General features: G+C 40.3%; 1 protein-coding gene across 1 annotated transcript in view; it reads right to left on the bottom strand.

Moving 5' to 3' along the window:
- DNAH7 (dynein axonemal heavy chain 7) overlaps positions 1 to 27,167 on the bottom strand; it is a 184,480-nt gene that overhangs the window by 130,896 nt on the left and 26,417 nt on the right. Inside the window, exons 9-18 of the mRNA XM_060780806.2 lie at positions 25,259 to 25,378; positions 21,205 to 21,388; positions 18,725 to 18,904; positions 15,067 to 15,345; positions 13,677 to 13,804; positions 12,636 to 12,714; positions 11,088 to 11,312; positions 10,472 to 10,618; positions 8,160 to 8,845; positions 7,359 to 7,545 (exon numbers count right to left, since the gene is read on the bottom strand). Of these exons, the coding sequence (XP_060636789.2) occupies positions 7,359 to 7,545; positions 8,160 to 8,845; positions 10,472 to 10,618; positions 11,088 to 11,312; positions 12,636 to 12,714; positions 13,677 to 13,804; positions 15,067 to 15,345; positions 18,725 to 18,904; positions 21,205 to 21,388; positions 25,259 to 25,378 (2,215 nt within the window). The remainder of the gene's footprint in view (positions 1 to 7,358; positions 7,546 to 8,159; positions 8,846 to 10,471; positions 10,619 to 11,087; positions 11,313 to 12,635; positions 12,715 to 13,676; positions 13,805 to 15,066; positions 15,346 to 18,724; positions 18,905 to 21,204; positions 21,389 to 25,258; positions 25,379 to 27,167) is intronic.

The following is a 27,167-nucleotide window of genomic DNA, read 5'->3' as shown; positions in this document are numbered from 1 at the left end:
TTTACTTTCTAAGTTATTCTGTTTTCACCAGTGAGACCCTTGTTTCTCTTCCAAGAGAAGATAGAGCCAAAGGAGGTACTAGACAGTTTAGGCATCTTCTTTGTCCTGTTGGCATTTCACCATCTCCTGTATGCAATGGCCCTACCATTTCCATGTTTGTCCTCTTTCTTTGAACATAACTAGAACCTACTTTTTATTGTGTTGTCAAAGGCTTTCATGGCTGGAATCACAGGGTTGCTGTGAGTTTTCCAGGCTGTCTGGCCATGTTCCAGAAGCATCCTCTCCTGACATTTCACCCACATCTATGGCAGGTATCCTCAGAAATTGTGAGGTCTGTTGGAAACTAAGCAAGAGAGGTTTATCTATCTGTGGAATGTCCAGCGTGGGAGAAATAATTTTTTTTTATGTTTGAAGCAAGTGTGAATGTTGCAATTGGCCACCTTTATTAGCATTGAGTGGCCTTGCAGCTTCGCCTCCCAACAAAGGATTCCCACAGGAAGAAAACAGACAAGCGCTGAAGCTGCAAGGCCACAGCATATTATTTGAGAACTCTGAAATGCTGGACCATTCTAACAATCACCATGTCAGACTCCACAGAGAAGTCCCACTAATACAGAAAGTAAACAATGGTCGAATTCAGCATATAATTATACAAACAGGTTGTACTGTTCAATTTCACAGTGATGTCAAACAATATAATATAAGTTTTAGTACAGTCTCTTTGAAATAATATGTGTCGTATCTTCTTTTGTTGAGTTGTTTATGTATCAGGAACCCTTATATATTAGACTCCACAGAGAAGCCACTGAAATCCACAAGCATGTGAACAATTTCTACAGAAAAGAAGAAACCATGAAAATGAACAAAATCTGGCTACCAGTATTATAAAAAAAAAAAAAACCCTCTAAAATCAGGACAGGAAATAAAGAGCAACACTCAGAAAACAAGGGAATTCCAGACAAGACACAATCAGGGCCAACTAACACCTTCCAACAAAGGATTCTCCCAGCCAGGCTTTGAAGTTCCAAGACCATTATTCAATGCTAATCAAGCTCACCAATTGCCTCAAACAGACAAGAGTTCTTTCTCCCACCCTGGATATTCTACAGAGATATAAACCCCACTTGCCTAGTTTCCAACTGACCTCACAACCTCTGAGGATGCTTGCCATAAATGTGGGTGAAATGTCAGGAAAGAGTACTTCTAAAACATGGTCATACAGCCCAAAAAAACTCACAGCAAACCACTTCTTTTTATTATTTTAACCTCTCTAGAGAGCCTGAGATCATTCTGAGATTTAGCTGTCCCTTTCTATTCTTTCGTATTCCTCTGTGGCCATTCCTTCTTCCTCCTTTTTCTTATACATGTTTCTTTTAAGTCTCAGTTCATCTGAAAGCTCTTTGTGCATCTTTCCCTGGATTTGGGAGGGAAGAGTGATTGTTTGTTTAAGGAAGCTTTCACAGTGTGTGTTAGTTTTGACATTTACTCTTCAGTTTCTGGCATTTTGTTGATATTTTTACATGCCGGTGTTCTGTTAGCTGTTTCCTTTGCGTTTGTGAAAATGCAAATCTTCAAATTTGTCAGCCACTTTGACTGCTTCCATCATGAACAGGGCCCACACAACTATTTTTAAAGTGGGGAGGGGCGGAGGGTTGCTATTACTTTCATCTACTTACAGGTAAGAACAGGGGGAAATACAAATTAATTTACCTATCCATTACAATATGTTACATGATTTTTGTTCCTGGGTTATAAATGTCATTTTCTAATTGGTTCTATCATAAAACATGGAAAAGATGTATTAAACTGCAAACACTTTGTTTCTGCGGGACATCCTGCAGCACATTTTGCTAGAGTTTTTCAATGTATTGTCGAAGGTTTTCATGGCTGGAATCACTAAGTTTTTGTGGGTTTTTTCGGGCTATATGTCATTTATTTATTTCGTATCAAAAGCACTGCATAAATTAGTATACAACTGATAAAAATAGAAGGAACGCAGGCGGATAAATATCTTTTGACCAAAAATGGGCAACAGCAATGGCATTGTCTGTAGCCTCCAACAATTCTTCCTCTGTACAGGAGGCGGGGCATAGTGGACAAGCATACAGATGCAGAGTTGTCTGTTCTGCTCCGCAGTCACATAAGGTGTGGGATTCTTTTAGGTAGTGCCATTTTGCCAGGTTGTCTTTTGATCTGCCCACTCTGCTTCTTAGTCTGTACAGGGACTTCCAGGTTGCCCAGTCTTGGTTTGTCCCTGGAGAAAGACCCTCCCTTGTGGGGGCCATCCAGTTGGGATTTCCTGGTTTCGCTGCCCAGAGGGATACCCTTGCTGTTGCTGGGGGGATGCTAAGAAGACTGCTGGTTCTCATAACGCTTTTCCTTGATTTGAGTGTACTGGGAGGAGTCTGTTAGCCATGTGGTGGATGGCTTTCACAGTGTTCAACCATATTTCTCTCACATTTCACAGCAACTTCCTGTCGCATTCACAGCAACTTCCCGTCGCACATCAGGGAGGGCAATGCCAGCTAGCTTGTAGAGTTTATCAACAGGTGTAGGTTTAAGACATCCTGTGATTATTCTGCATGTTTCATTCAACGCTATGTTCAGCTGCTTTGCATGGGCAGACTTGATAAATATAATGTGTATGACATGATAAATACACAACTGCAATGATACAGAGTATTTGTGCAAATTACACTGTGGTGGCGCAGTGGGTTAAACCCCTGTGCCAGCAGGACTGAAGACCAACAGGTCAAATCATCCGGGCGTCCCCTGGGCAACGCCCTTGCAGACGACCAATTCTCTCACACCAGAAGCGACTTGCAGTTTCTCAAGTCGCTCTTGACATGACAAAAAACAAACAAACTGTGTAACAACATTTGAAAAAAATGTTCCTGGATTGAAAGTGTTATTTCTTGTTTAATTGTGTAGTACTTACTTTGAAAGTAATTGTTGTATTCCAGAAACTTCATTTTTGTGCCTGTCACAAACTATGTTGAACTGGTTGAGACTCTATGATATATTCATTGAAAAAGTATAGCAAAATGTGTTGCAGGATGTCCTGCAAAAACAAAAGTTTTTTGCAGTTGCATGTTTTTATGATAGAACCAATTAGGAAATGACATTGATAACCCAGGAACAAAAGTCGTGTTACCTAGTGTTATAATCACTTACGACAATATGGTAGCTATTTTCCTTTGGTATCTTGAACTATGTGCAATTTTTTTGTCTCTCTCATCTACACCCCTTTGCTTTCCTCCGCCCTTCTATCTCTACTCAGAGGAAAAACAGATTTTCTGAATAACGGCACAAGAGCACCCTCAGGTGGCATCTATATGCAATTCCAGTGGCACATTTAGCACAGACTTCAACTTGAAGAGATATAAAGAAACCCATACAATTATTTTCATGATTTCCCCAGGAAAGAGAGGATTTGGAGATAAGCCTTTTAGCTCCTGAACCTATACTGATATGCAAGAGTTACAACTGAAATGAGGCTTGGCGAACAAATAAGACCACCACAACATTTTTTGAAGCACTAATGTGACTTGGCGATCTGCAGACAACCAAGCTATATCGACATAAAGCTGAATTGTGTCTAAAGATGTGTTCTGCAGCTCCTCTATAGAATTAGCCTCTTCTTAAGATGAATTAAACAACTTCTTTCATTTTTCTTTTCCTATAGACAAGCATTACTCTTTTATGCCAAATTGGGGGATAATTTTTGTTTATCAAAAATAGCAGTGAAATGAAAGAGCAATTTCATCTACGTTGATCTGAGCCACGTGGAAAATTATTCTGAGTTGTGGTAAAACATAGGGCAATCAAAATGCATTTGAGATTTCTTATAATCCTGCTGAAACACAACAGCGCATCAAAAAAAATATCAAGACACAGACTCAGATTTAGTTCATGCTGCTAGGGGATACATATTCCCACTGCAAAATCTACTCACTGTTTCTAGATATACACTGCCATCTTCTGGAGAAAGAATCTCAACTTTTTATTCACATGGACATATGAAAAATGTGTTAGTTATGGCACACTGAAGCAGTCCAAGAAAACGCATAGAAATTCAACTTTATCCTACGCATAGGACTGCAACTTGATTATTCAGGAGTACAACCTCAGGACGGGAGGAGGTCCTGAGGTTGTATACCAGCAGCACTTAAACTTTCTGAAGCAAAACCAATAGCACAAAACTAATGTGGAGCCCAGCTTGGACCCGTTTCAAATTATGCCCTACTAGAGCATGTTCAATCAAAATTCCTAAGAGCAGCTCTACAGGCTCCCAGATGTGTCTCTAGCACCACTCTGCAATTGGAGACAAGCTTCTTGAAAGGGGAGGTGAGAATATGAACAGCCATTCTCAACTACTGGCTACACGTATCCTTCTCCCCACATGGTCTTGCCCCGCTAACCACGAGGGACGACTTCCAGTCCACATGGATTAAAACAGTGGCAGCAAAGATGCAACTCTACGTTTCTCCGAGAACAATTGCTAAGCATGTGATGGGACCAAGCCAAAGATCTCATTAAGCAATGGATCCTGGACATAGAGCGCCAATCGGACCTAGCCTGTTCCCCAACCTTTATTGTTAGGGAAGTCAATAGATACCTCACCACCTCCATGGGATACCTAACAGACCTGAAGGTGGGTTGTAGGTTTTTCCGGGCTATATGGCCATGTTCTGGAGGCAATTTTTCTCCTGACGTTTCGCCTGGATCTATGCCATGAGGCATAGATGCAGGCGAAACGTCAGGAGAAAAATTGCCTCCAGAACATGGCCATATAGCCCGGAAAAACCTACAACAACCCAGTGATCCCGGCCATGAAAGCCTTCGACAAGACCTGAAGGTGCCCAAACAAAGAAGGACTTTAATCCTTGCAAGATGCCATGCCCTCCCATCGGCTGTATAGGAGGAGAGGTATTGGAAGACCCCCTTCAAGCAGAAACTATGCCCCAGTGAGACAGGACATATAGAAACAACTGAACACGTGCTTCTTCAATGCATGTTCTACAGAGACCTTAGAACCAATCTCATTACACCATGGCTTCTAAAATAAGTGAAAAATATTATTCCACCCTCCTGCTTTCGGACTCTAACACTACAATAACTTACAGCATTGCTAAGTTTTGTGCTACAGCACTTAAAATTAGACGGATGATGATTGACCCCACAAGGCAACACCCTGTTGGGAATGTAGTTTGAGCAACATGTTACAGCTGAAATGCTACTTGATTTGTAATGTCCCCCTCCCATCCCCTTTAGTGCCTCCCCATGTTTTGATCCCTCCTATCAATCCCCCCCCCCCTCGGTTCCATACCTGTTACATTAACCTGTGCTTTTAAACTGTGGTTTTAGACTGTTTTCTAATTTGCTTTTTAATAACTGCTTCACTGGGGAGCTGTGTTGCCCCTCCCAGGGTGCTTGTGCTCTGATTTGTGATGGTCAGTGATCATAATAAAGTTTTGTATTATATTGCATGAACAATAGTTTCCAAGATGGTATTCAAGGGATGACAAATTAAGTCATTTAAAAGTCTGTGTAGGGCAGCCATGAGTTACATCCAATACTGCCATTTTGCTAGGAAAAGGATTGGCAACCCACAGTCAATAAGAACCACCTCCAAGCTTGCAAACTAGCTGCAGCTCCAAGCAAAGGCAAGACAGAAGTAAACCTTTTCCCCCTTTTATGTTGTTCCCATTTTTATTCACAGTGTATCAAGTTCAAATATTTTCTTTCCAGTCTAACAGCACTGCTGAAAAGTGCTATTAAAAGTAAAGTGCATTGGGATGACACAAATTGTTATATAAGGTTTACATTGCATCTGTGAAGTTTCTGGGAGTGCTAGTAGATAGGAAAAGAAGGCTTGAAGGCAGAATCCATTTTGCCTTAAAGGAAAAATTAGGGCAGGGTTGATTTGTTCTTGCTATTACGGTGGTGGCAAATTCAGTGATATGTGAGGTGGGAAGTTTCTTTGGAGGGACATGGGGCTGCCATAATGAAGTGGAGGAGGCAAGGGGACCACAAACCTTTTGTTGCTCATTTTTCGTTTTCAAAGGCAAGGTGTTTCATTGGTGCTACTAGCATCATGACTAAATGTTAATGTCAAGATGAGAGTTGCTGGGATACCCATTCAGAAGTGTGCCACTGTACTATTATCCTGCTTCTGGCATGTGGTTGGTCACTGTGATGAACAAGGTGCTGGGCAGGGTTACACTTCCTCTGAAGACACAAGTTCGCAGCTTGGGAATTCTCCTGGATTAATCTCTGAGCCCGGAGCCCCAGGTTTTGACGGTGGCCAGGGGAGCATTTGTACAATTAAAACTAGTGCACCAGCTGCGCCTGTACCTTGGGAAGTCAGACTTGGCCAAGGTAGTCCACACTCTGGTTACATCCTGAATAGACTACTGCAACACACTTTATGTGGGGTTACCTTTGAAGACTGTTTGGAAGCTTCAAATGATCCAATGGGTAGCAGCCAGATTGCTCACCGGAAAGGCATACAGGGAGCATACAACCCCCGTTACATCAGCTCCACTGGCTGCCAGTCTGCTACCAAGAACAATTCAAAGTGCTGGCTTTAAGCCTATAAAGTTCTAAATGGTTCCAGACCAGCTTACCTGTCTGAATGTTTCTCCCCCTATGAACCACCTTGGAGAATAAGATTGTCTGGGGAGGCCCTGCTCTTGGTCCCACCTCTTTCCCAGGCACAATTGGTTCCTCAGCTGTGGAACTCCCTCCCCAGTGACATTATATCAGCCCCCTCCTTCCTGGCCTCCAGAAAGAAAGTGAAAACATGGCTCTGGGATCAAGCCTTCAGAGAACAATTATCGTGCAATAATAGCTACAGAATATGTGCAATGACTACTGGAATGACCCTGGGTTATGATTGTAAATGGAGTGGTTTTAATAGTGAATATGTTTTTAAATGTTTTAATGTGTATTAATTCAAATTTTAATTTTAGCTTAATTGTACGTTGTCTTAAGGCACTGAATAGTTGCCTATGTATAAACAATCAGAAGAGTCCTCTGGTAGAGTCTATCTGGTATGTCTTTCTGTTTATTTATTTACATATTATATGGTAAATAAATAAACAGAAAGACATACCAGATAGATTTTTGGTTCAACCCAGGAGGATTCTTCTGATTGTTTACAATCCAGATGTAAAGTATATTCATCCAACAAAAGACATATTATGTTCCTACAGTCATTTCCATTCTGTCATACCTTCATATGAATCCATCAGTTTCTCTAAATGAATACCCATAGCTGCCAATCAACATAAACCATGAAGAATTGGAAGAGTCCCCAAGGGTTACCCAGTCCAATCCAAAGAGAACAATTATACCTGAATGGCACATTTCATGATATCCTTCCATGTTTTGTCCACAGTGGTGAATCGCCTTCCTTCCTCAGGCATCTGAGCCATTATGTCAGGAGAACTGAAAATTGGCTCCAAATACAACCAGGTAGCCTGAACTTTGAGCCATTCATCCAAGATTTCCTGTACCAGCAAAAGTTTTGATTCCCATTCCCTATAAGACATAAGGTAGTAAGCTTCAGAGCATGAAGCAACAACACTTTGAGGAGACTCCAACAAGGAACATTAACTCTAAAATCTTCCAACTTCTGTGACAAGAAAGCTGGGAATGGGGAAAAATATCTGAGATAATGGCGTCTTATTTCCCATTAACCAGGGAAAGCAATTCCAGAACATGTGATTATTGAACAATGTAATGGTTCGTACTCTATTCGCTACTCCGCCCCCCAAAAAAGTCCAAATTATGCAATAATTTTCCAATTCTGTATCAGGAAATTTCAAATTCTGCCCTCTAATAACATGGGGGGGGGGGGGGGTAAATAAAAGTTATAACCAATTTGAATTAAACTGGTTCAATTTGCATGATGTATTTTGAATTCAGTACTCCCCATTCGCTAGAAAGACTGTACTCAAACATTATGTAGTGAAAGAGAAAAGTGGGAAGTACACATTTGACCATAAACACTGCTGGTAAAACCCTTTAAGTTTTTTTTAACCACCATCTTGTATAGTCTGGCCTCCAACTAACTGTAAATTACCATTGTCACAAATTACAATAGGTCACTTCAAAGCCATGGGGTTGAAATCTCCCCTCAGGAAACATCTTACCTCATCTTTTTTTCATACGGTTTGATAAAAGGAGACCCTCTCATTGTCTGGGTTTTGACGATGTGGTCGTCCAGCAACATCTGAATATCATCCACGGCTGATAAAATATAGGTCCCTGTTTCTCTATAAGAAAGAAGAACGAATTCCATGCCGTCCCATTCTGAAATCATTTTCACCATGGCCTTCTCAAGCGAATGCTCCTTGCTGGCAGTTTCACTGATGCCTTCGAATTTTTCCAAGTACGGTTCAAGGTGCATATCAATATATGAAGAGACAGTTGAATCTTCAGAGGGATTCAATGAATACCCAACTATTTCTGACATTGCTTGCCAATGCCGGTCTTGTAAACCAGGGTTGCAGATCACTTGGATCAAAGGAATGTGTTCCTTAAATTCTTCCACTTTGGTCTTGATTCTTGTTGTTATGAATAAGGCATTTGGTGAATCATGAAAGGTTCTCTCTAACTTATACAGTGCGCGCCAGTAGTTTCCTGTATCCATCTCAACTTGATCTGGATTCACCTTGGTGAATATTCCATCCATCCAGTTTCTGTATTTGGTGTTAAATTCTACTGTCATGTCATAAAGCCGAAGATATGGGTTCAAAGTATCTTGGATTTTTTTACGTTGGGGATACTGAGAGGGTATCCATCCATAAGCTTCCTCTTCTGCATTAATCTGATCAATCTAGAGATGCCACAGATAATTTTGAAAGCATTAACACAGGTCCCACATTAAATTATAATTTGACATAAACTTTCCACAAAGGCAAGACACCCATGTGGATTATTCAATGATAGTCACCATAGTCAGAGGAGTAAAATAACAATTTCTAAAATACATACAAACACAACAAAAACTAGTATTACAAAAAGTCACTCGTTCACTCATTGGAATAAATAATGGCTTCTAGATGTGTATACTTTAGTCAGCTACATGCATATAGTTCAGTGGTTAATGCTTTTGTGATTAGTCTGAGTAAGTATATCATGTAAGAAGCTATCAATTGCACTAAATGTATATCGTGGGGCAGGTGATCACTCTGTATAGCTCTTTTAGCATATAAACTAAACCTGAACAAAGTCACTGTCTACTGACATGTGAACCACCACTAGTAAGAAGGGTGATGAAGATCTCAGCATCTACAACAAAGAGTTTTAAGGGCAGACCTTTTTCTCTTCAGGCAGGCGGAAAGAGAAAGGTTTTATTTGCACTGTGGCTCTTGGATTTGCTCCTTTAAGGTCTTATTTACATGCATTGTCGACACCACATTTTACCAACCACTAAGTAAGAGAGTGAAGAAAATATAGCCCACCCCCCATAAATATGAGACACATGTTCCTGAACTTACTGTGGAAACAGAAAACTGTGGATAATAACACACCATATTGAAATGAATTACTTTTGCCAGAAGTTGTCACAGAGTCACCCTAGAAAACCTAGAAAATCCCTACAGATGTATCCTTTTTTTTTTAATAATCTTTATTAGGTTTTTGATAAAATACAATGACGGGGGGGGGGAGGGTAGGCAAGGGTTGGGGGGGGGGTGTCAAGGGAAAAAACGGGGAATACATCACATATATATATATCAACATATACAAGCGCACACTATATGCCTACCTACATACATATACAAGGTTCCTAGGAGAATAGCTGCATCCTTGATAGGAATTTGCTAGGTGCTACAATGTGACTCTATTGAAACTTCTGGTGGAAGCCTACTACAGACTAACCTGGAGAACCCAGGAAAATCTAGAGCAGTGATTTGACGAGGGACCACTCTCCAACATTAGTATCAAAAGGGTTATGAATTGGTTTTTGGTCAACTATAGATTCAGTTTGGTTATTTGGGGTGCTGATTCAGAAAACTGAATTGGATAGACCACATCAGCTCTAGTTTCTGATACAGAACATATGCCATCCAGTAGTCCCCATCTGTTCGCCCACAGAAAACCATATTTAATAAGCCTCAGCACTATAAAAGGGTTTAACGAGACCAGTCACCCTCATTGCAACGGTGTACTAATGGTGAGGCTGCGGACCATATTTTAGTTCTTGCAGACCACTGGTGGTCCATGGACCACAGGTTGGGAACCAATGGTCTAGAGAAAGGCACATATTGTTGGATGCAGGTAGGTGAAACTGTGGGCACTGATCTCATGGGTACAGGGATTCTCTCAGGGATATTCTCACTATCTGGCAGCTCAGATCTTTCAACTGAGATGTTAAGTTTGTATTCTGTCATTAAACTAAGACACTTCTGACAGGAACAATTGCAATCTGCTCTAAAGAAAAATAAGCAACCATCCTTACCTTATCAGCAGCTGCATCTAGCTTTGCATTCAGCGCCTGTGCTTTTTTCAGATATCTATTGACTTCATTAATGTCCCCATAAGAATAAAATTCTTCCACTTGCTTAGCATAACTTTCCAGTTCCTCCACAAATCTTTCACAGCGCATCTAACATAATATTACAAATAAATAAAGAGAAAGAGAGACGAATCAATAGAGACCTACACACACTGCAGTATTGCAATACAATGGGATACGTTTACGAAAATTAAGTAGTGTTTTGAGTACTATGCTGTGATAATCAGTAGCCTGCCAGGACCATATTGGTTTAGCAGTGGTCACTTTATATTTTGCCACTGATTTTGTAGGGCAAAGATGTGGAAAGCGTGTTCCCTCCATGTTGTATGGCAAAGCTGAGCATTCCTCACCAATAGCTACTGGGATTTAATTACAGACCCCAATCCTGGAAACACATTTTGCTTCAGCACTCTAGTAATTTCAGTGATTATATCAGAAGTATATATATATATTGTGTGATTGAAAAGTCACTATTCAATCTGGAGGGCAACTTGATTCCCACTCCTGCTTTAAGAGCTACCCCAATAAACTAAGTACCACTTAGAAGAAGAAAACTAACTTTAAGTCCTTCTTGAAACTGTTCTGTCTTCTCTTTAATTATCTTTCTGTGCTCCTCAAAAATCTCCCCCATTCGTCCATACCACTGGAAGACACTATTGTTCAGTCGAATATCTACTGGCGAGAAGTTTGTACACTCTATCAAGTAGGCAAGGCAATTTTTGGCTTCAATCAATTTCTGCTCCATCTCAAGCATGTCAACCTCTTCCACTTTTTCTATGTAAGCCTAATTGGGAGAAAACATTAAACAACAGGTGTTACTTGCACAAATACATTTCTGTGATCTTTGAACTTGCAAAAATTGATTAGTAGACAGGCCATAAAATGGCAGGACTGCCTGCAGAAAGAAAGAAACGCTAACTAAGGGCCCTTCCACACAGCTTTATAACCCAGATTATCAAGGTGGATAATCCACAACAGTGGTTCTCAACCTGTGTTCCCCAGATGTTTTGGCCTTCAACTCCCAGAAAAACTAACAGCTGGTGAACTGGCTGGGATTTCTGGGAGTTGTAGGACAAAACACCTGGGGACCAACAGGTTGAAAACCACTGATCCACAATATCTGCTTTGAACTGGACTATCTGAGCCCACACTGCCATATAATTCAGTTGAATGTGGATTTTATACAACTGTGTGGAAGGAGCCTAGCTAACTAACTAATTCACCAACACTCCAGGATAGTTAGGTTAAACTCAATGAAATGTAGGTTTCATATTGGTTACCCCAAGCTATCTTCATTTCAGTAGTATAATTTTAACAGTATGTGTGTGTGTCATTTTGTGGCTGACATTTTTCTACAATTTGATTTTAACAAACTTTCTGGGTCTACCATATGTCTTTATGGAGACAAAGCTCTATTTAATATCTTCCTTAATCTATTAGTGTATAGAACCAATGAGTTTGCTAGAGAGAAGGGTACTGTGATAGTTTTCCCAACCTTCAAAGCCAACCTCCAAATTCCACTAATACAGTTTAAAGGTTACACAGAATCAGAATAGTATCATGTTCAATAGAATATTTTTCTTCTAAGTAAGTGATCAGACTAGAGAGATTTCTTTTCTATTTGCCAGTTGTCAAACAATCTGGTTGCCATTATCTTGGGGTTTTTTTATGTTTAACTGAACCAATCTGTTGTTCCATGGTCACTTCTGACTGTTGCTACTTGGCCACTATACAGATTCCTCAGGAGACAGACAAGGTGATCTAGTAACCACCAAGAACTTGACACAATTTATTATGATCCACACAGTCAAAGGCTTTAGAATAGTCAATAAAACAGAAATAGATGTGTTTCTGAAACTCCCTGCCTTTCTCCATTATCCAGCACATATTGACAATTTGGTCTCTTGTTCCGCTGCCTTTTCTAAACTCAGCTTGTACATCTGGTAACTCTCACTCCATGTATTGCTAGAGTCTATCTTGCATGATCTTGAGCATTACCTTACTGGCATGAGAAATAAGGGTCACTGTATGAAAGTTTGGCAAGGAGTCTTTTCTTTCTGTTTTCACAATGCCAAAATCAATTTCTTTTTTAAGAAAATGCACATACCTTAAATTCCATTAGCTCATGTGTGTTTGATGGAGTGGAAAGAGCTTTCTCTGCTATCCTTTCAAACTCATCACAGAGCCTAAAATCATAAATAAAAACACCCAGAACAATAAAAACAACATATACATATACATAAATCTTACAAATATATTCCAGTTCACTTCCTATACCTGGTCAAGAAGGGAAAAATAAACTTTCCTGTTCCAAATACTTATGACCAAATGTAAAGTGGTCTCCTTGCCTTAGGTAAATATTTCAGAAGCATTTGTGCCACAGCGGGGAACCGGGGGGGGGGGGGGTCAATGAAGATAAATACAACAGTGTTGGGACTTAACAGTCCTATGACATACTCTGCCAAGACATATAGAATAGATAGATGGAAGAAGAATAATTTGAGACTTCCCATCACCCTGGAATAACAGTTCAACAGAGTTCTCTGAGTGAATTACACAGTAATATAAGGTATATGATTTATACTCTAGATCCAACATGGAGCAATGGTTTGAACATTGAACAATAAATCCCCACTCAGCCATGACTACCCACTGGGTGACCTTGGGCAAATCATAAACTCTCAGGGCAAATTTTCTCAGGGTAAACCTCTCTGAACAAATTTTGCCCCCCCCCCCCCAAAAAAAAAACTGTGAAAAGATTGCCATAAATTGGAAAGCACTTAAAGACACACAAGAGCAATGTGATCTACAAGTGTGGAAGTAAAGCATTCTTTGAAGCAGATGAGGAGAACCTTCAATTATTTGAGATAATTTGAGCTTCATCTTCCAGAAATCCAAGCCAGCCTGTCTAACACTAAGGTATTTAGAAGTTCTTGTTCAAACTGTCTGAAGGACATGGAGGTTCAAACCCACTTCCAGCAACAACCTTACCAACATAGATTAAAACAACTAAATATTCACCTGCAGTCTCCAATGAACTGGCTAAGTACAAATGAAGATTCAACTCCCCTATTGACAGGTAATAGTCCATGACCAGAGAAGGATCAGAGACCACGTTTAATTGTAACTTTGAAAACATAGCATTTACCTTGTATTAAGATCTTGATGATCTTTGAACATTTTTGCAATAATTTTGGAACAAATGCCATCAGCTCGCTTTGTGAGGGATCTGATCAGCTCATCACAATGTAACTCGAACATTCCTAGACGAATACACTGGAGCACAAGGATTAATGAGAACAAAATTACTAATGAAAAGCAAGAAATGTTTATCAAACTCACACAGAAGGCACCACAGAATGATCCAAAGAGATCCACAGCTCCATCAATTATTTTAATGACCTAAAATAATCTTGCTGATTGTTTGCAAGAATGTCCTTTCGCTTTTGTGACATGGTTGAAAAAAATCACAGTAACCTTAAGTTAATAAGGAGATTTCTTTGAGTCTTCTTTAATATTTTTCGCATAACTAAAATATTTGTTTTTACCAACTCTGTTCTTCTCTGAAGAACAATTCCACTTCCATAAAGGAAAATGGGCAGATAGATCTGAAAAACTAGGCAAAAGATTCCTGTTCGCCACCGTGGTAAATAGGATGTTGGAACAGACCAGTGTTTCTCAACCTGTGGGTCCCCAGATGTTTTGGCCTTCAACTCCCAGAAATCCTAATAGCTGGTAAACTGGTTGGGATTTCTGGGAGTTGTAGGCCAAAACACCGAGGGACCAACAGGTTGAAAACCACTGGAACAGACCGTAAAGGCACCCAAAATCCTTTCCCTCCTTCATTTCAGAATATTCCACTGATTTTTGTAGCTGTGGATTTAACACCCACAAAAAGCTGAACTCTGAAAGGTTATCTCATACATGGTCCTTAGGCAATAGCCTGTTAGTCAAAACTGATGATGTTCCAGCAAGATGTTTTAGGTTCTTCCCTCTTTGAAGACAAAATATAATTTCCTCCAAACATTATTGAAGGAGAACAAGTGGCAAGAGACTATATACTAGAAGTGGTACAGTCAGCATTTCCAGGACCCAAGAACATGCTCTGTCCCAAATGAATAGGTGTTTTTATAAGTACAATGCCTAATAATAATAATAATAATAATAATAATAATAATAATACTTTATTTCTATCCTGCCCTATCTCCCCATGGGGACTCAGGGCGATTTCCAACAAATGCACAAATCCTGTCTGATCTTGAAAGCTAAACAGAGCCAACCCTGGTTAGTCCTTGGATAGGAGACCACCAACAAATACTACATGTTCTAAGCTATATTTCAGCAGGAGGGATGGCAAAACCCTTTTTGTCTAAGAAAACTCTATGAAACACATAAGTCAACAGGTGACTTGAAGGTCCCAACACACAACACAGAAGCTGGTGGTTGACATTAGTAAGTACACAATATTCTTTTGTAATTGTGTTTCCATTCCCTATCCCGTCCCTAAAAACATATTTTACCTTGCCTTCATATATTACCTTTCTGGAATTGTACTGGATTTCATCCCGGATGCTTTGATACTTAGCAACTTGTGCAGTGATTTCTTCAAACGTGTGCTCTTCGGACAGGAACTGATCAATGTCTCGTTCCGCTTGCTTGTTGATCAAATCATGGTACTTATCGTAGAGCTCGAGGTGCTCAATTGGTGCTTTGCTCTGTCTAGCAATCTCATCTTTAATGTTTTGCTTATGCTTCTCCAAAATTTCATTCAGGATTATAGGCTTCAAGTTGGATAATGCATGTACCTTGCTTTCAGACTTTCAAAACAACACAGAAACATTGTTCCTTTACTTGAGGTATTTTTGTTTGCACAAAAAGTAAGCTTACTGTAAAACATTTAATATTATTAGACAAAAGGAACCGTTTATGCTGAAGAGATTTTCCTTCTCTTATATATCCCCAAATATACACACACACATAATAGGCTCTAGGGAGAAATGAGAATTTCACATCAGTCCGTTTTGTACAAGTATTTCAAAATTCCTTCACACGTTTGAATATTTTTTAGAGAAACAATTGCAAGAAAAAGACCCTTTAGAGACACAGACAGATACACCCACCCACCCCCCACCCCGAATAAGGGGTGCTTGCATGGTTAGCTCTCCCAATACTGGCACTGTACACCTGTCCCAGTACGAGTACAGTAAGCAACCATGTTTGTGATGCATGAGTCGCACCATGTTGAACAACTATCAGCCTCCAACCTTCCATTTTTGGGCAAATTCCTAGAGCATGTAGTGGCTTCTCTACTCCAGGGGCTCTAGGATGAGAAGGATTATATAATCCATTTAAGATGGCTTCAACCCTGGTTATGAAACAGATAGCTTTGGTCACATAGATGGATGATCTGTGCCAGGAACTGAATAGGACAGTAGTTCTCAATTTGTGGGTCCCCAGGGATTTTGGCCTACAACTCCCAGAAATCCCAGCCAGTTTACCAGCTGTTAGGATTTCTAGGAGTTGAAGGCCAACATTTCTGGGGACCCACAGGTTGAGAACCACTGGAATAGGGATAGTATGCCTCTGTTATTTCTGTTGGATTGTTTTTACATCCAGGAATGTATCTGCATAATTAAAGCTTGTATGCCAGTTGTGATTGTTCCCAGAAATGTCAGATTTGACCACGATGACACATGCCTTTGGGGCACATTTACATTGACCTCTTAGAAGACAGTTTCACACTAGTATTGAAGAAAGCAGTTTCACTGTGCAGATGATTACATAGGAAATTCTGGATCTAATTAGAGGCCTAGATAATGATTACAGAAACCACAAAGGTTGGCCTTGAACCGGTTCCAGGATTTGCAGTATCCACAGCTTGACAACCATGGAGAATACAGGTTTTTAATTCCTTCCTCCATAATGCACATGTGTGCATCAATGTGTCTGTGCAGCAATTCACATTCTGCAGAATTGATTTCGCCCTACAATATGATCTACACAGGAGTGAGCTAATGAGCATTAAAGGTTTCGTTCAGATTTTCTCTCAACTTTGCTTATGTTTGTTTAAAGTCCTTAAAGCAGTGTTTCTCAACCTGGGGGTCGGGACCCCTGAGGAGGTCATGAGGGGGTGTCAAAGGAGTCGCCAAAGACCATCAGAAAACATAGTATTTTCTGTAGGTCATGAGGATTCCATGTGGAAAGTCTGACCCAATTCTATTATTGGTCAAGTTCAGAATGCTCTTTGATTGTAGGTGAACTATAAATCCCAACAACTACAACTCCCAAATATCAAGGTCTATTTTCCCCAGACTCCACCAGTGTTCACATTTGGGCATATTGAGTATTCGTGCCAAGTTTGGTCCATATCCATCATTGCATGAATCCACAGCAGTTCTCTGGGTATAAGTGAACTACAATTCCCAAACTCAAGGTCAATGCCCACCAAACCCTTCCAGTGTTTTCTGTTGGTCATGGGAGTTCGGTTCAAATCCATCACTGGTAGAATTCTGAATGCTCTTTGATTATAGGTGAACTGTAAATCCCAGCAACTGCAACTCCCAAATCACAAAATCAATCCTCCCCCAACCCCACCAGTATTTAAACTTGGGTGTATCGGGTATTTGTGCTCAATTTGGTCAAGTGAAGGAAAATACATCCTGCATATCGGATATTTACATTACGATTTATAACAGTAGTAAAATGATAGGTATAAACTAAAACAATATTATGGTTGGGGGTCACCACAACATAAGGAACCGTATTAAGGGGTCACAGCATTAGGAAGGTTGAGAACCACTGCCTTAAAGCATACTACAGCATACTTTCAGGCATACATTGTCTAGCCATCATGTTTTATAGTTTGAAGCTGCATTAAATTGTTAGTGTAGATGGGGCCTCTGTTACATCCCATTTGCAGCACTGTAACACATTCCATATGGGATTGCCTTTGAAAAGTACTCAGAAATTTCAACCGGTCCTAAGAATTGCAGCAAGAGACTGTGGCCAAGTCTCTTATTATGATCAATAAAGCCTTATATGGTTCAAGTCCAGGATATCTGAAGGACTATATCTTCCTACATAAACCTGCTCAGATTTTTGGAGGGCCTTCTCTCAGTCCCACCAGCTGCCCTGGGACACATGATGAGAACCATGGAGAGGGCCTACTAGGCAGATGCTTCCCAGCTTTGGAACCTCCTCCCTAGGGAGACGAGAACCAATCCTTACTCACTGTGCTTCTATCAGCAAGTTAAAACTTTATTGTTCTGGCAAGTTTTTATAAACTGTCTGCAAGGGTTTTTAAGAGTGTGCTGTTCTGCTGATTTTTATCTTTTGTCTTTTAATGAATTTACTTTAAATGGTTTTAATACCATGTATCGCTTAACTGCTATTTAAACCATAACTTTTTATATGCTAAGAGAGATTTTTGTGGCTGCAAAATGTCGCCACCTTTCTTTACTGCCTTTGTTCCCAGGTACTTCAGTAACCTTTCAGGAGGGAAGCAAGGTCTGAACTTTGTATCTGCAGAACTCTTTTCCCTACAACGTCTCAAGCAAGCAATAGGAACAATGTCACTTTTCTTTCCTTGGATGATTTTATTTAACCATCTTAGCCTGATGAACAACCCAGCAGGCTTCAAAGGTTTAGTTACAATGTATACTTCAGATTGGGTTTTTCATATATGATTATTTATGTCTTTGTAAATATTATTCAGTTACCTTGTTCTCCAGTTTGGAGGGAAAGCTAGGACACAAACAAATTGGAGGGAGAAAAGGAGGTAGGAGGAGGAGGGGGAAATCAAGGTTGCCATGTATTTTATACTCAGTCTTGATCTCTAGAGGCTGAATTAAAGGTAGATACTTTAAGATATTGCTATGTACAGCTATTCCAGGGTGTGTTTTTAAAGATGACACTAGAATTTGCTAATGTTTTCACAAATATTATGGAAAGAGCTTGAACTATATGAGGGAAAGAGAAAGATTTGTCAGCTCCCAATAGAGAAGTATATTCTCAACTGTTTCATCCTCACATGCAGTGCCTGAGATCCTCCAATCTTGGAGGATCCCAACATCTTCCATTATCTTCTCCAATAGCATGGAGCCCATTCCCTACCAAGCTGATTCAAACTACAGCTCAGGGCTAGTCAAAAAAGAAGAATCATTGCAAAAAAATGTATGTCAATAAGGAATGTCTTACCAATCTTGAAAACAGTTTGGTCTCTACTCTTGGGAAGAGATTGACCGCTTTCACCATAACTGAATAAATGTTTAGAAAGATGGCTTCATAATCTGAAAAATTCGGTTCAAAGAGAACGGCTTCATTTTCAAGAATCAGCCTCATTATAAATCCTGAATGTTCATAGGCTCGAGTAGATTTCTGACAAAGGAGAATTTAAAATAGAAAAAAGAACTTAATAAGACTCAGCTCACAATGACACAGGTGTATGTCGTACAGTTTCTCAAGAGAATCCTACATTTCCTTGCATGAAACAATGCTTTTATACAAGCTCATTCCCAATGCAAAAGCAAGGACATGCAGCCTTCCAGATGGTGCTGGATTCCAACCCATGAGCCCCAGCCAGCCTTTCAATAGTGAGAAATGATGGGAGCTGTGGTCTTTCAACATTGGGCATCACCTGAAGCAGTTGCTTACAGCTTTCAACATGGCAGAGCAGCCAGCAGAACATAGTGAGTTGTATGTACAAAATGCAGAAAAGGGGAAAACATTGCTCAAAGACAGGGGTCCACGAATGTTTTAAACAGAGGGCCAGGTCACAGTCCCTCAAACTGTTGGAGGGCCGGATTATAATTTGAAAAAAACATGAATTCCTATGCACACTGCACATAAAAATCACTTAAAATAATACTATAATTAAAATGAAGAACAATTTTAACAATTATAAACTTATTAGTATTTCAATGAGAAGTGTGGTGCTGCTTTTGACTGATGAAATAGGACTGTTGTTGTTTTTGTGTGCTTTCAAGTCATTTCAGACTTAGATTGACCCTGAGCAAGGGCCAGGTAAATGACCTTGGAGGGCTGTATCCGGTCCCCAGGCCTTAGTTTGAGGACCCCTGCTCAAAGAGCTCCAGACTTAGTTTATGTGAAAAACAAAAAGTCCAAAATAAAACTTAAGGAATAATAAAAGTAAAAGTAACACTATAAAATAAAATAAAAATCAATGCAAAAACTCAAGGCAAACATAAGCCACATCTTCAAAGTACATTATATGGCAGTGTAGACAGGGCCATAGTTTTATACAAAAGGCTAATGTTGAATACTGTAAGCCATATATATGATTGCCACTTTATTTTATGTCTTTTTACAGACAGTTCACAAGATGGCTATGCTCTACACTACTGGAGAAATTGTACTGTTTAACCAGTATTGCACCACCTGACATCCATTGGGAAGTAGCAACCTGTAATGAAATGACCGAGGCATTGACATCTCTGGCCCATCCTTTGTTCAGATATCAACCAGCAAGCCAATGCCTTAAATCAAGAAATAGCTTCCTAAGATCAGCAGGAACATCTCAGCAAGCAAGAGTCCAAAAGTGGCAGGTTAAAACTTGGAACCTCAATCAGTGACTGACACCGGATCAAAAACTCCCTCTGGGCACACAGAAGACTGGGCAACTTGGAAGGCACTGGACTGACTGTGCTCTGGCACCACGTGATGCAGAGCTAACCTTAAGAAATGGGGCTACAAAGTGAAGGTCATGCCATGTGAGTGTAGAGAAGAGCAAACCACAGACCACTTACTACAATGCAGCCTGAGCCCTGCCACATGCAAAATGGAGAACCTGCTCACAGTGACACCAGAGGCAATCCAAGTGGCCAGCTACTGGTCAAAGGAAATCCAGTATAATGCCAAGTTTTTAATTACTGTTCGTAGGAGTCCCCGGTGGCACAGTGGGTTAAACCCCTGTGCCAGCAGGACTGAAGACCAACAGGTCACAGGTTCGAATCCGGGGAAAGGCGGATGAGCTCCCTCTATCAACTCCAGCTCCTCATGTGGGGACATGAGAGAAGCCTCCCACAAGGATGATAAAAACATCAAATCATCCAGGTATCCCCTGGGCAACGTCCTTGCAGACGGCCAATTCTCTCACACCAGAAGCGACCTGCAGTTTCTCAAGTCGCTCCTGACACGACAAAAAAAATATTACTGTTCGTGATTTTTCTATATATTATAACTGCATTCTCAATTAAATACACGATAAATACATGTAACAGACAGTTTTTGTCTGTTACATTATAGTTTTTGTAAAAACCATTCCTCTATACATGTATTTACCTCTCTCTGAAACCTTGTGTACTTTTATTTCATAAGCCTCATTCTTTATTATGATTTCCATAAATATTTCAAATGCATTGTACCTGAAAACTGCCTCTGGTCATCTATGGTTTTGCCTCTTTTGTTCAATGGGGCAAACAAAGTACTTGCTTTTTGTGTTCCTTTGTTGATCTGAGGCTAGAAATGCGGAATATTTTTTTCCCCTTTACAAATGGAGCACGGCATGAAAATGCTGCATGCTTAAAAACAGAAAATCTGTCTTTGTAGAATGAGATTACCTTTATAAGCCCCCCTTTTTTGGAAAAAATACCATTTTGTAAGAAAGGAATGCAACAGACATAGAGAGACTTGTCATCCAGCCAATGAATCCTACTTACTGGAGGTTGCACAATTAAATCTGTGAAGTCCTGCATTGAAAGTAAAGCCAGACTCTGCAGTTGCTGGGTCATTAAGGCTGCGGCACAGTTGAAATAAGCATCTAATTTGGGACCGACGGCATTTGTGGGCACTAGCTTCCTTTTATTGGCTTGATAATAGATATTTTGCACTTCTGTAAACCACCTGAAAGGAAAAGGAAGAGTTTCAAAACAGAAATTCACCTGAACATACCTTTCCGCAATTTTACTTGTCACACCAACATAATTCTAAAGCAGAATTCCCCACTCCTATGCAATATTTTGTTGTGTTGCCCACAAAGAAGCCTCTTTAACTAACTAGGAAAAACCAGTTTAAATTCCCTGAGATTAAAGATTTATGGCAGACATCATACATACACACCAACAGTAAAGGTCCATTTTGCTTTATTAATATGATTTACAAGATCACAGACTTTTATCCCAACTCCTGTCAGAATAATTGTTATTCATCTTGACCTCACAGGAGAGGGAAATGCAATCAATCAAACAAATGAATACCTCTCAAAGGAACAAATCCAATTACTTACAATATCAACTGCCTGCACTATGGAGCACTAGACCTAAATCTTGTCTTTTAATCACCTGCAAACTACCTTTCTGTGCGAGGAAAATGGCAGCTGGGTAGGAAAAAATAGGTGGAAAGTAATATTCAAAGTGTGTTGTCAAAGGCTTTCATGGCCAGAATCACTGGGTTGCTGTGAATTTTCCGAGCTGTATGGCCATGTTCCAGAAGCATTCTCTCCTGATGTTTCACCCACATCTATGGCAGGCATCCTCAGAGGTTGTGAGGTCTGTTGGAAACTAGGCCATTGGGGTTTATATATCTGTGGACTGTCCAAGGTGGGAGAAGGAACTCTTCTCTGTTTGAGGCAAGTGTGAAAGTTGCAATTGGCCGCCTTGATTAGCACTGAATGGTCTTGCAGCTTCAAAGCCTGGCTGATTGCTGGCTGGGGGAATTCTTTGTTTGGAGGTATTAGCTGACCCGGATTTATTATTGTCTGGAATTCACCTGGTTTTTTAGTGTTGATCTTTAATTACTGTCCTGTTTTTAAAGTTTTTTTAATACTGGTAGCCAGATTTTGTTTATCTTCATAGTTTCCTCCTTTCTGCTGAAATTGTCCACCTGCTTGTGGATTTCAATGGCTTCTCTGTGTAGTCTGACATGGTGGTTGTGAGAGTGGTCCAGCATTTCTGTGTTCTCAATTTATGTATGTATGTATGTATTTATTTATTTGCAGCATTTATATTTTGTCCTTCTCACCCTGAAGGGGACTCACAGAACACAGACACGGCAAACATTCAATGCCGCCAAACAGAACAGGACAGACAACAGATAGAGGTATTATGTCGGCATTTTCCCCAACTTCAGAGGTTGTGCTCAATTCTGGCCACAGGGGAGTGTTGGTGCTCCACCCTCTATGACAAAGAGCCCTTGGTCACAGACTTCCTCCTTCCTTTGATCGCTGGCATTTCATGGTATTTCCTTTATGATGCCGTAAAATACCTCCCTGCTTAAGCGATGCCCAATTTCTCTACTCACAGCTCACAGCTGTTTTCGAACTGCTTAGGTGGACAGTAAGCTGGGCTGAAGGTCGGGTGCTCACCCCGATCCAGCCTTTGAACTGCCAACCTTTCAATTGATAAGATTGATTGCTGCTGGTGATTAACCTGCTGTGCTAAAGCCTGGCCTAATGTGGTGCCCAGGTTGGTTCATCAAGTGCTCTGCTATGGCTGACTTCTCATTAATTTGCTATCATTAAAATGCTATCATTAATTTGGCTAAAGGCTATTTGTACTTCACTCTGTTTCTATTGGGATGCTTGACTAGCAAAGACATCTGTAAGTAAACAGCAGACTGCTGCAGTTATTTATTTCAAATATTTATAGACCATCTTTTCGCTTGTTGGGTGTTATATCACAAAACAATCTTTTTACCTAACTGATAAAGTCTTGATGTTGCCAAATAATTTGAAATATCTGAATAGAGGAATGTTTCATAAAACAAGATAGGCTGCAGGGAAGTGTGATCAGGGAGGGCACTCCAAACTTGGTTCCCTATTCCTGGGGAAACTCTTTATACATATACCCTCAACATCTTCATACACACACAAATACATATCAGTGCAATTGCCAATTTTATGGCCAGTGCTATCTGCATGCAACAGCCCATGGCAGGATGAGATTAGAAACCTCATCTCAAAATCAATTATTTCTTCTCTGACAGCAAGCTCCACTCCTTGACAACTGATTGAGAAATTAAAACCCCAAGATTAGGTGTAGCTGACCCTTAGGCCACATGTAACAACATAAAAATATTGCATTAAGTGAGTTCTGGGGCCATTTCTGCCCAGGGAATTCCAATGTATGCACAATGGTGGTGATGTGGGAGTGCCAGGTAAATCTTGAATGTCCTCATCCAAGGAGAAGTCCATGTCTGCCTGAATAGTGTCAACATATAGGAAACATCCAAATGTAAGTAAACCAATAAGTACTGCTCTGGCAAAAAGGTAATGGCACACCATGCAGTCATGCTGGCCACATGACCTAGGAGGTGTCTACGGACAACACCGACACTTTGGCTTAGAAATGGAAATGAGCGCCACCCCCAGAATCAGACACGACTAGACTTAATATCGAGAGGAAACTTTTACCTTTTTATTAGAAACTAAAGTATGTCACCTCCCTTTGTCTCCTTCAACAATCGCATAGGACATTTTGTCCCAAAATGCAACACCACCCTGCAAAATTATAGGAGTTTGACACGACATGAACTGCCATGGTTCAATGCTGTGGAATTCTGGGATTTGTAGTTTTGTGAGATATCTCTGTCAGAGAGTTCTGGGGCCAAAGCAAACTACAAAACCCAGTATTCCACATGATGGAGCCATTCCAGCTACAAAGGTGTCAAACTGCTATAATTCTGCAGTGTAGATGGCCTCATCAAAAGAAGTATCCCAGTGGGACAAAGCACTCAATATACTAGGATTATTTTTGGTCCACGATATTTTGTTCTTTATTTTTGAATATAAAAAATGTATATGGCAAGTGGGAAAACTGAATACCATTGTCCAAGAGACTGTTCATAGAAAACGGGTTCAGCAACAAAATGAAATGAAAACGTCCCATCATAGTCCACAAAGAATTGTACAAGGACTTTGGGAGGCCATGATTTGGTTCCTTATTCAGCCACTGAAACCCATGAGATGACCTTAAGCAAGTTACATTCTCCCAGACTCAGAGGCAAACAATGGCAAACATCCTCCAAAAAAACTGACAAATTAAAAACAGTGATTGAGTCACCAAAAGTTGGATTTGATGGTAGTAAAGGTAAAGATTTCCCCTTGACATGAAGTCTAGTCATGTCCAACTCTGGGGGGTCATGCTCATCTCCATTTCTAAGCCGAACAGCCAGTGTTGTCCATAGATGTCTCCTACATCATGTGGCCGGTATGGCTGCATGAGTGCCGTTACCTTCCCACAGAAGCTGTACTTAATGATCTACTCACATTAGCATGTTTTTGATCTGCTAGGTTGGCAGAAGCTGGGGCTAACAGCGGGAGATCACCCCACTCCCTGGATTCGACCTTTTGGTCAGCTTCACCAGCTCAGTGGTTTAACCTGCTGCACCACTGGAAGCTCCCTGGATTTGATGGCACTGTTTCATTATCCAAGTGGAGGCCAAAAGGAGGCACTAGACAGAGAAGGATAGTCCATTTAATGGGGGAGGGGGGAGTTGAAGGAAGAAAACCATTTTCTCCATTTTTGCTGGTTATTCTTTCCCCACTTTCCCATATCATAAATGAGGGTTGTTTCCACAACAGTGGCATAGGTGGAGCAAATAACAAGAAAACAGTGGGAAATGGTTTTACTCCTTCAAACCCCCCTCCCTCTTGTAAACTGGATTATCCTTCTCCGTCTAGCACCCCCTTTTGGCTTCTGCCCGGAAAATGGAACAGTACCAATTTGACTTGAAGACACACAACAACGCAATTAATAAAATATATTCCAATCTTACTTTTTAAAAAGGATATCTTTGGCAGATTCCATATGCTTCACAACGATATTCTGGAAGAAGGAGAGCTCCATAGATTCTATACGAGTATGGAATGCTGCTTTATCAATTAGCCTCAAATCACTGTAAGAATAATTTTAAAAAAACAAGAGTTTGAATTATGGTTTTCACATTGCCGATGCCGCTCAATGTTTAAACAAAGAATCTCCCATCTGTTAAGAATTCGTTATCTTCTTTTGTCTGACTCAAGTTAAACCTTCTCCTAGCCACAGCTTCAATTTCCAGTTCTAATTAAGCATTCTCTCCTCTAAATTAATGCTCTAAATCGGATCTCATGCAATGGCACTTCAACTGAACATAGCACTTCATTTGCTTGTTGTTACTTTTTCACTTCTTATATTTTCATTAACCACTAAACTAGATTATAACCATGAGGACCATCAGGCACTGCGCCTTGGGGTCTTAATCCATGTACAATGCAAATCTTAACATGCGTATTATTGAGGGAACCAGCGTGTGACGTGAACAATACGCTTCAGACGAATTTATCGAAATGTTTAAACCACCAAGGTTTAAATGAATCATCACACATCTTCATTTATTTACAGATTTCGTTTGTGGTTGCTTATCTTCGTTTTCATTTGTACTTATTCACTTGATTGTTTTGAAAGCATTTTATTTTATTGCCTAGAGGGTCTCTGTGGGCATAAGCAGGCATATATGCGTTTAATAAACGGGATGAAATGAAATTTATGCGGCAAACCAGCATGAATCGTTTTGCAGAGGCGTAAGAAAGAGTCCTGGATCATGTTAAGAAGCAGAAAGCAACGAATACACAGAGGAAAGGGTTGCCTTTCCTCCTTTAGCATAGATTATTTGACTATCAACCATGATGAATAAAAAATGTAAAATGCGGGTATGCATGAATAATAAGTTAATAAGTTAACCAATACATTCTTTTAGATCAGGATGTAAAGAATGTGACCCATGTGTCACATATGTCTCCCTAGGACATTGTGTAGTCCTCAGTCCCCACATGTTTAAAATGCCCCCAAATTAATCGCTATTAAGTGTGGAAGGCAACCATTTTTGGGTACTCCCAGGGCGGGGTGGGGGGGGGGCTCTTTTTCTAACAGAAAGTGACCCATTAGCTGACCTCTCTGCCACTTCCTGCTATTTAAAAAAGGGCTATCCTGGAAACAAATGTCTAAATAATAACAACAACAACAACAACAACCTCACGATCATGTTAAAAAATGAAGTATAGATCATTGATGTTGCAATCCCAGGCAATAGCAGAAAAGAAACAACTGGAAAAGCTGACATGATGTGAGGATTTAAAGATCGAAATGCAAAGACTCTGACACAAGCAAGTAAAGGTGGTCCCAGTGGTGATCAGCACACTGGGTGCAGTGCCTAAAGACCTTGGCCTGCACTTAAATACAATGGCGCTGACAAAATTACCATCTGCCAGCTGCAGAAGGCCACCTTACTGGGATCTGCATCCATTATTTGCCGATACATCACACAGTCCTAGTCACTTGGGAAGTGTCTGACGTGCGATCCAATACAACAGCCAGCAGAGTGATCTTGTTTGCTGTGGACTCATCTTGATGTGTTTCAAATAATAATAACAACAACAACTTTATTTTTATACCCTGCTACCATCTCCCCTAGGGGACTTGGGACAGTTTACAAGGGGCAAGCCCAACAATTACAGATAAGAACAAAGACACAGTTAAAATCATTCAATAAAAATAATATAACATAACACAGTCATAAAACAGTTATAAAAACAGCATCATAAAACAATAGCCTGAGACAAAGGTCATAGTTGAGTTCAGGCTCAATGAGTGTAAACAATTTCTGAAGGAGCCAACAGAAAGTGCGGAAATTGAGAGAACAGGGGCTA

This window comes from Anolis sagrei, chromosome 1 (genome assembly GCF_037176765.1).
Source record: "Anolis sagrei isolate rAnoSag1 chromosome 1, rAnoSag1.mat, whole genome shotgun sequence".
Lineage (NCBI taxonomy): Eukaryota > Metazoa > Chordata > Lepidosauria > Squamata > Dactyloidae > Anolis > Anolis sagrei.
The sequence above is the reverse complement of the archived record's forward strand: the minus strand, read 5'-3'. Positions and strand labels throughout refer to the sequence as shown.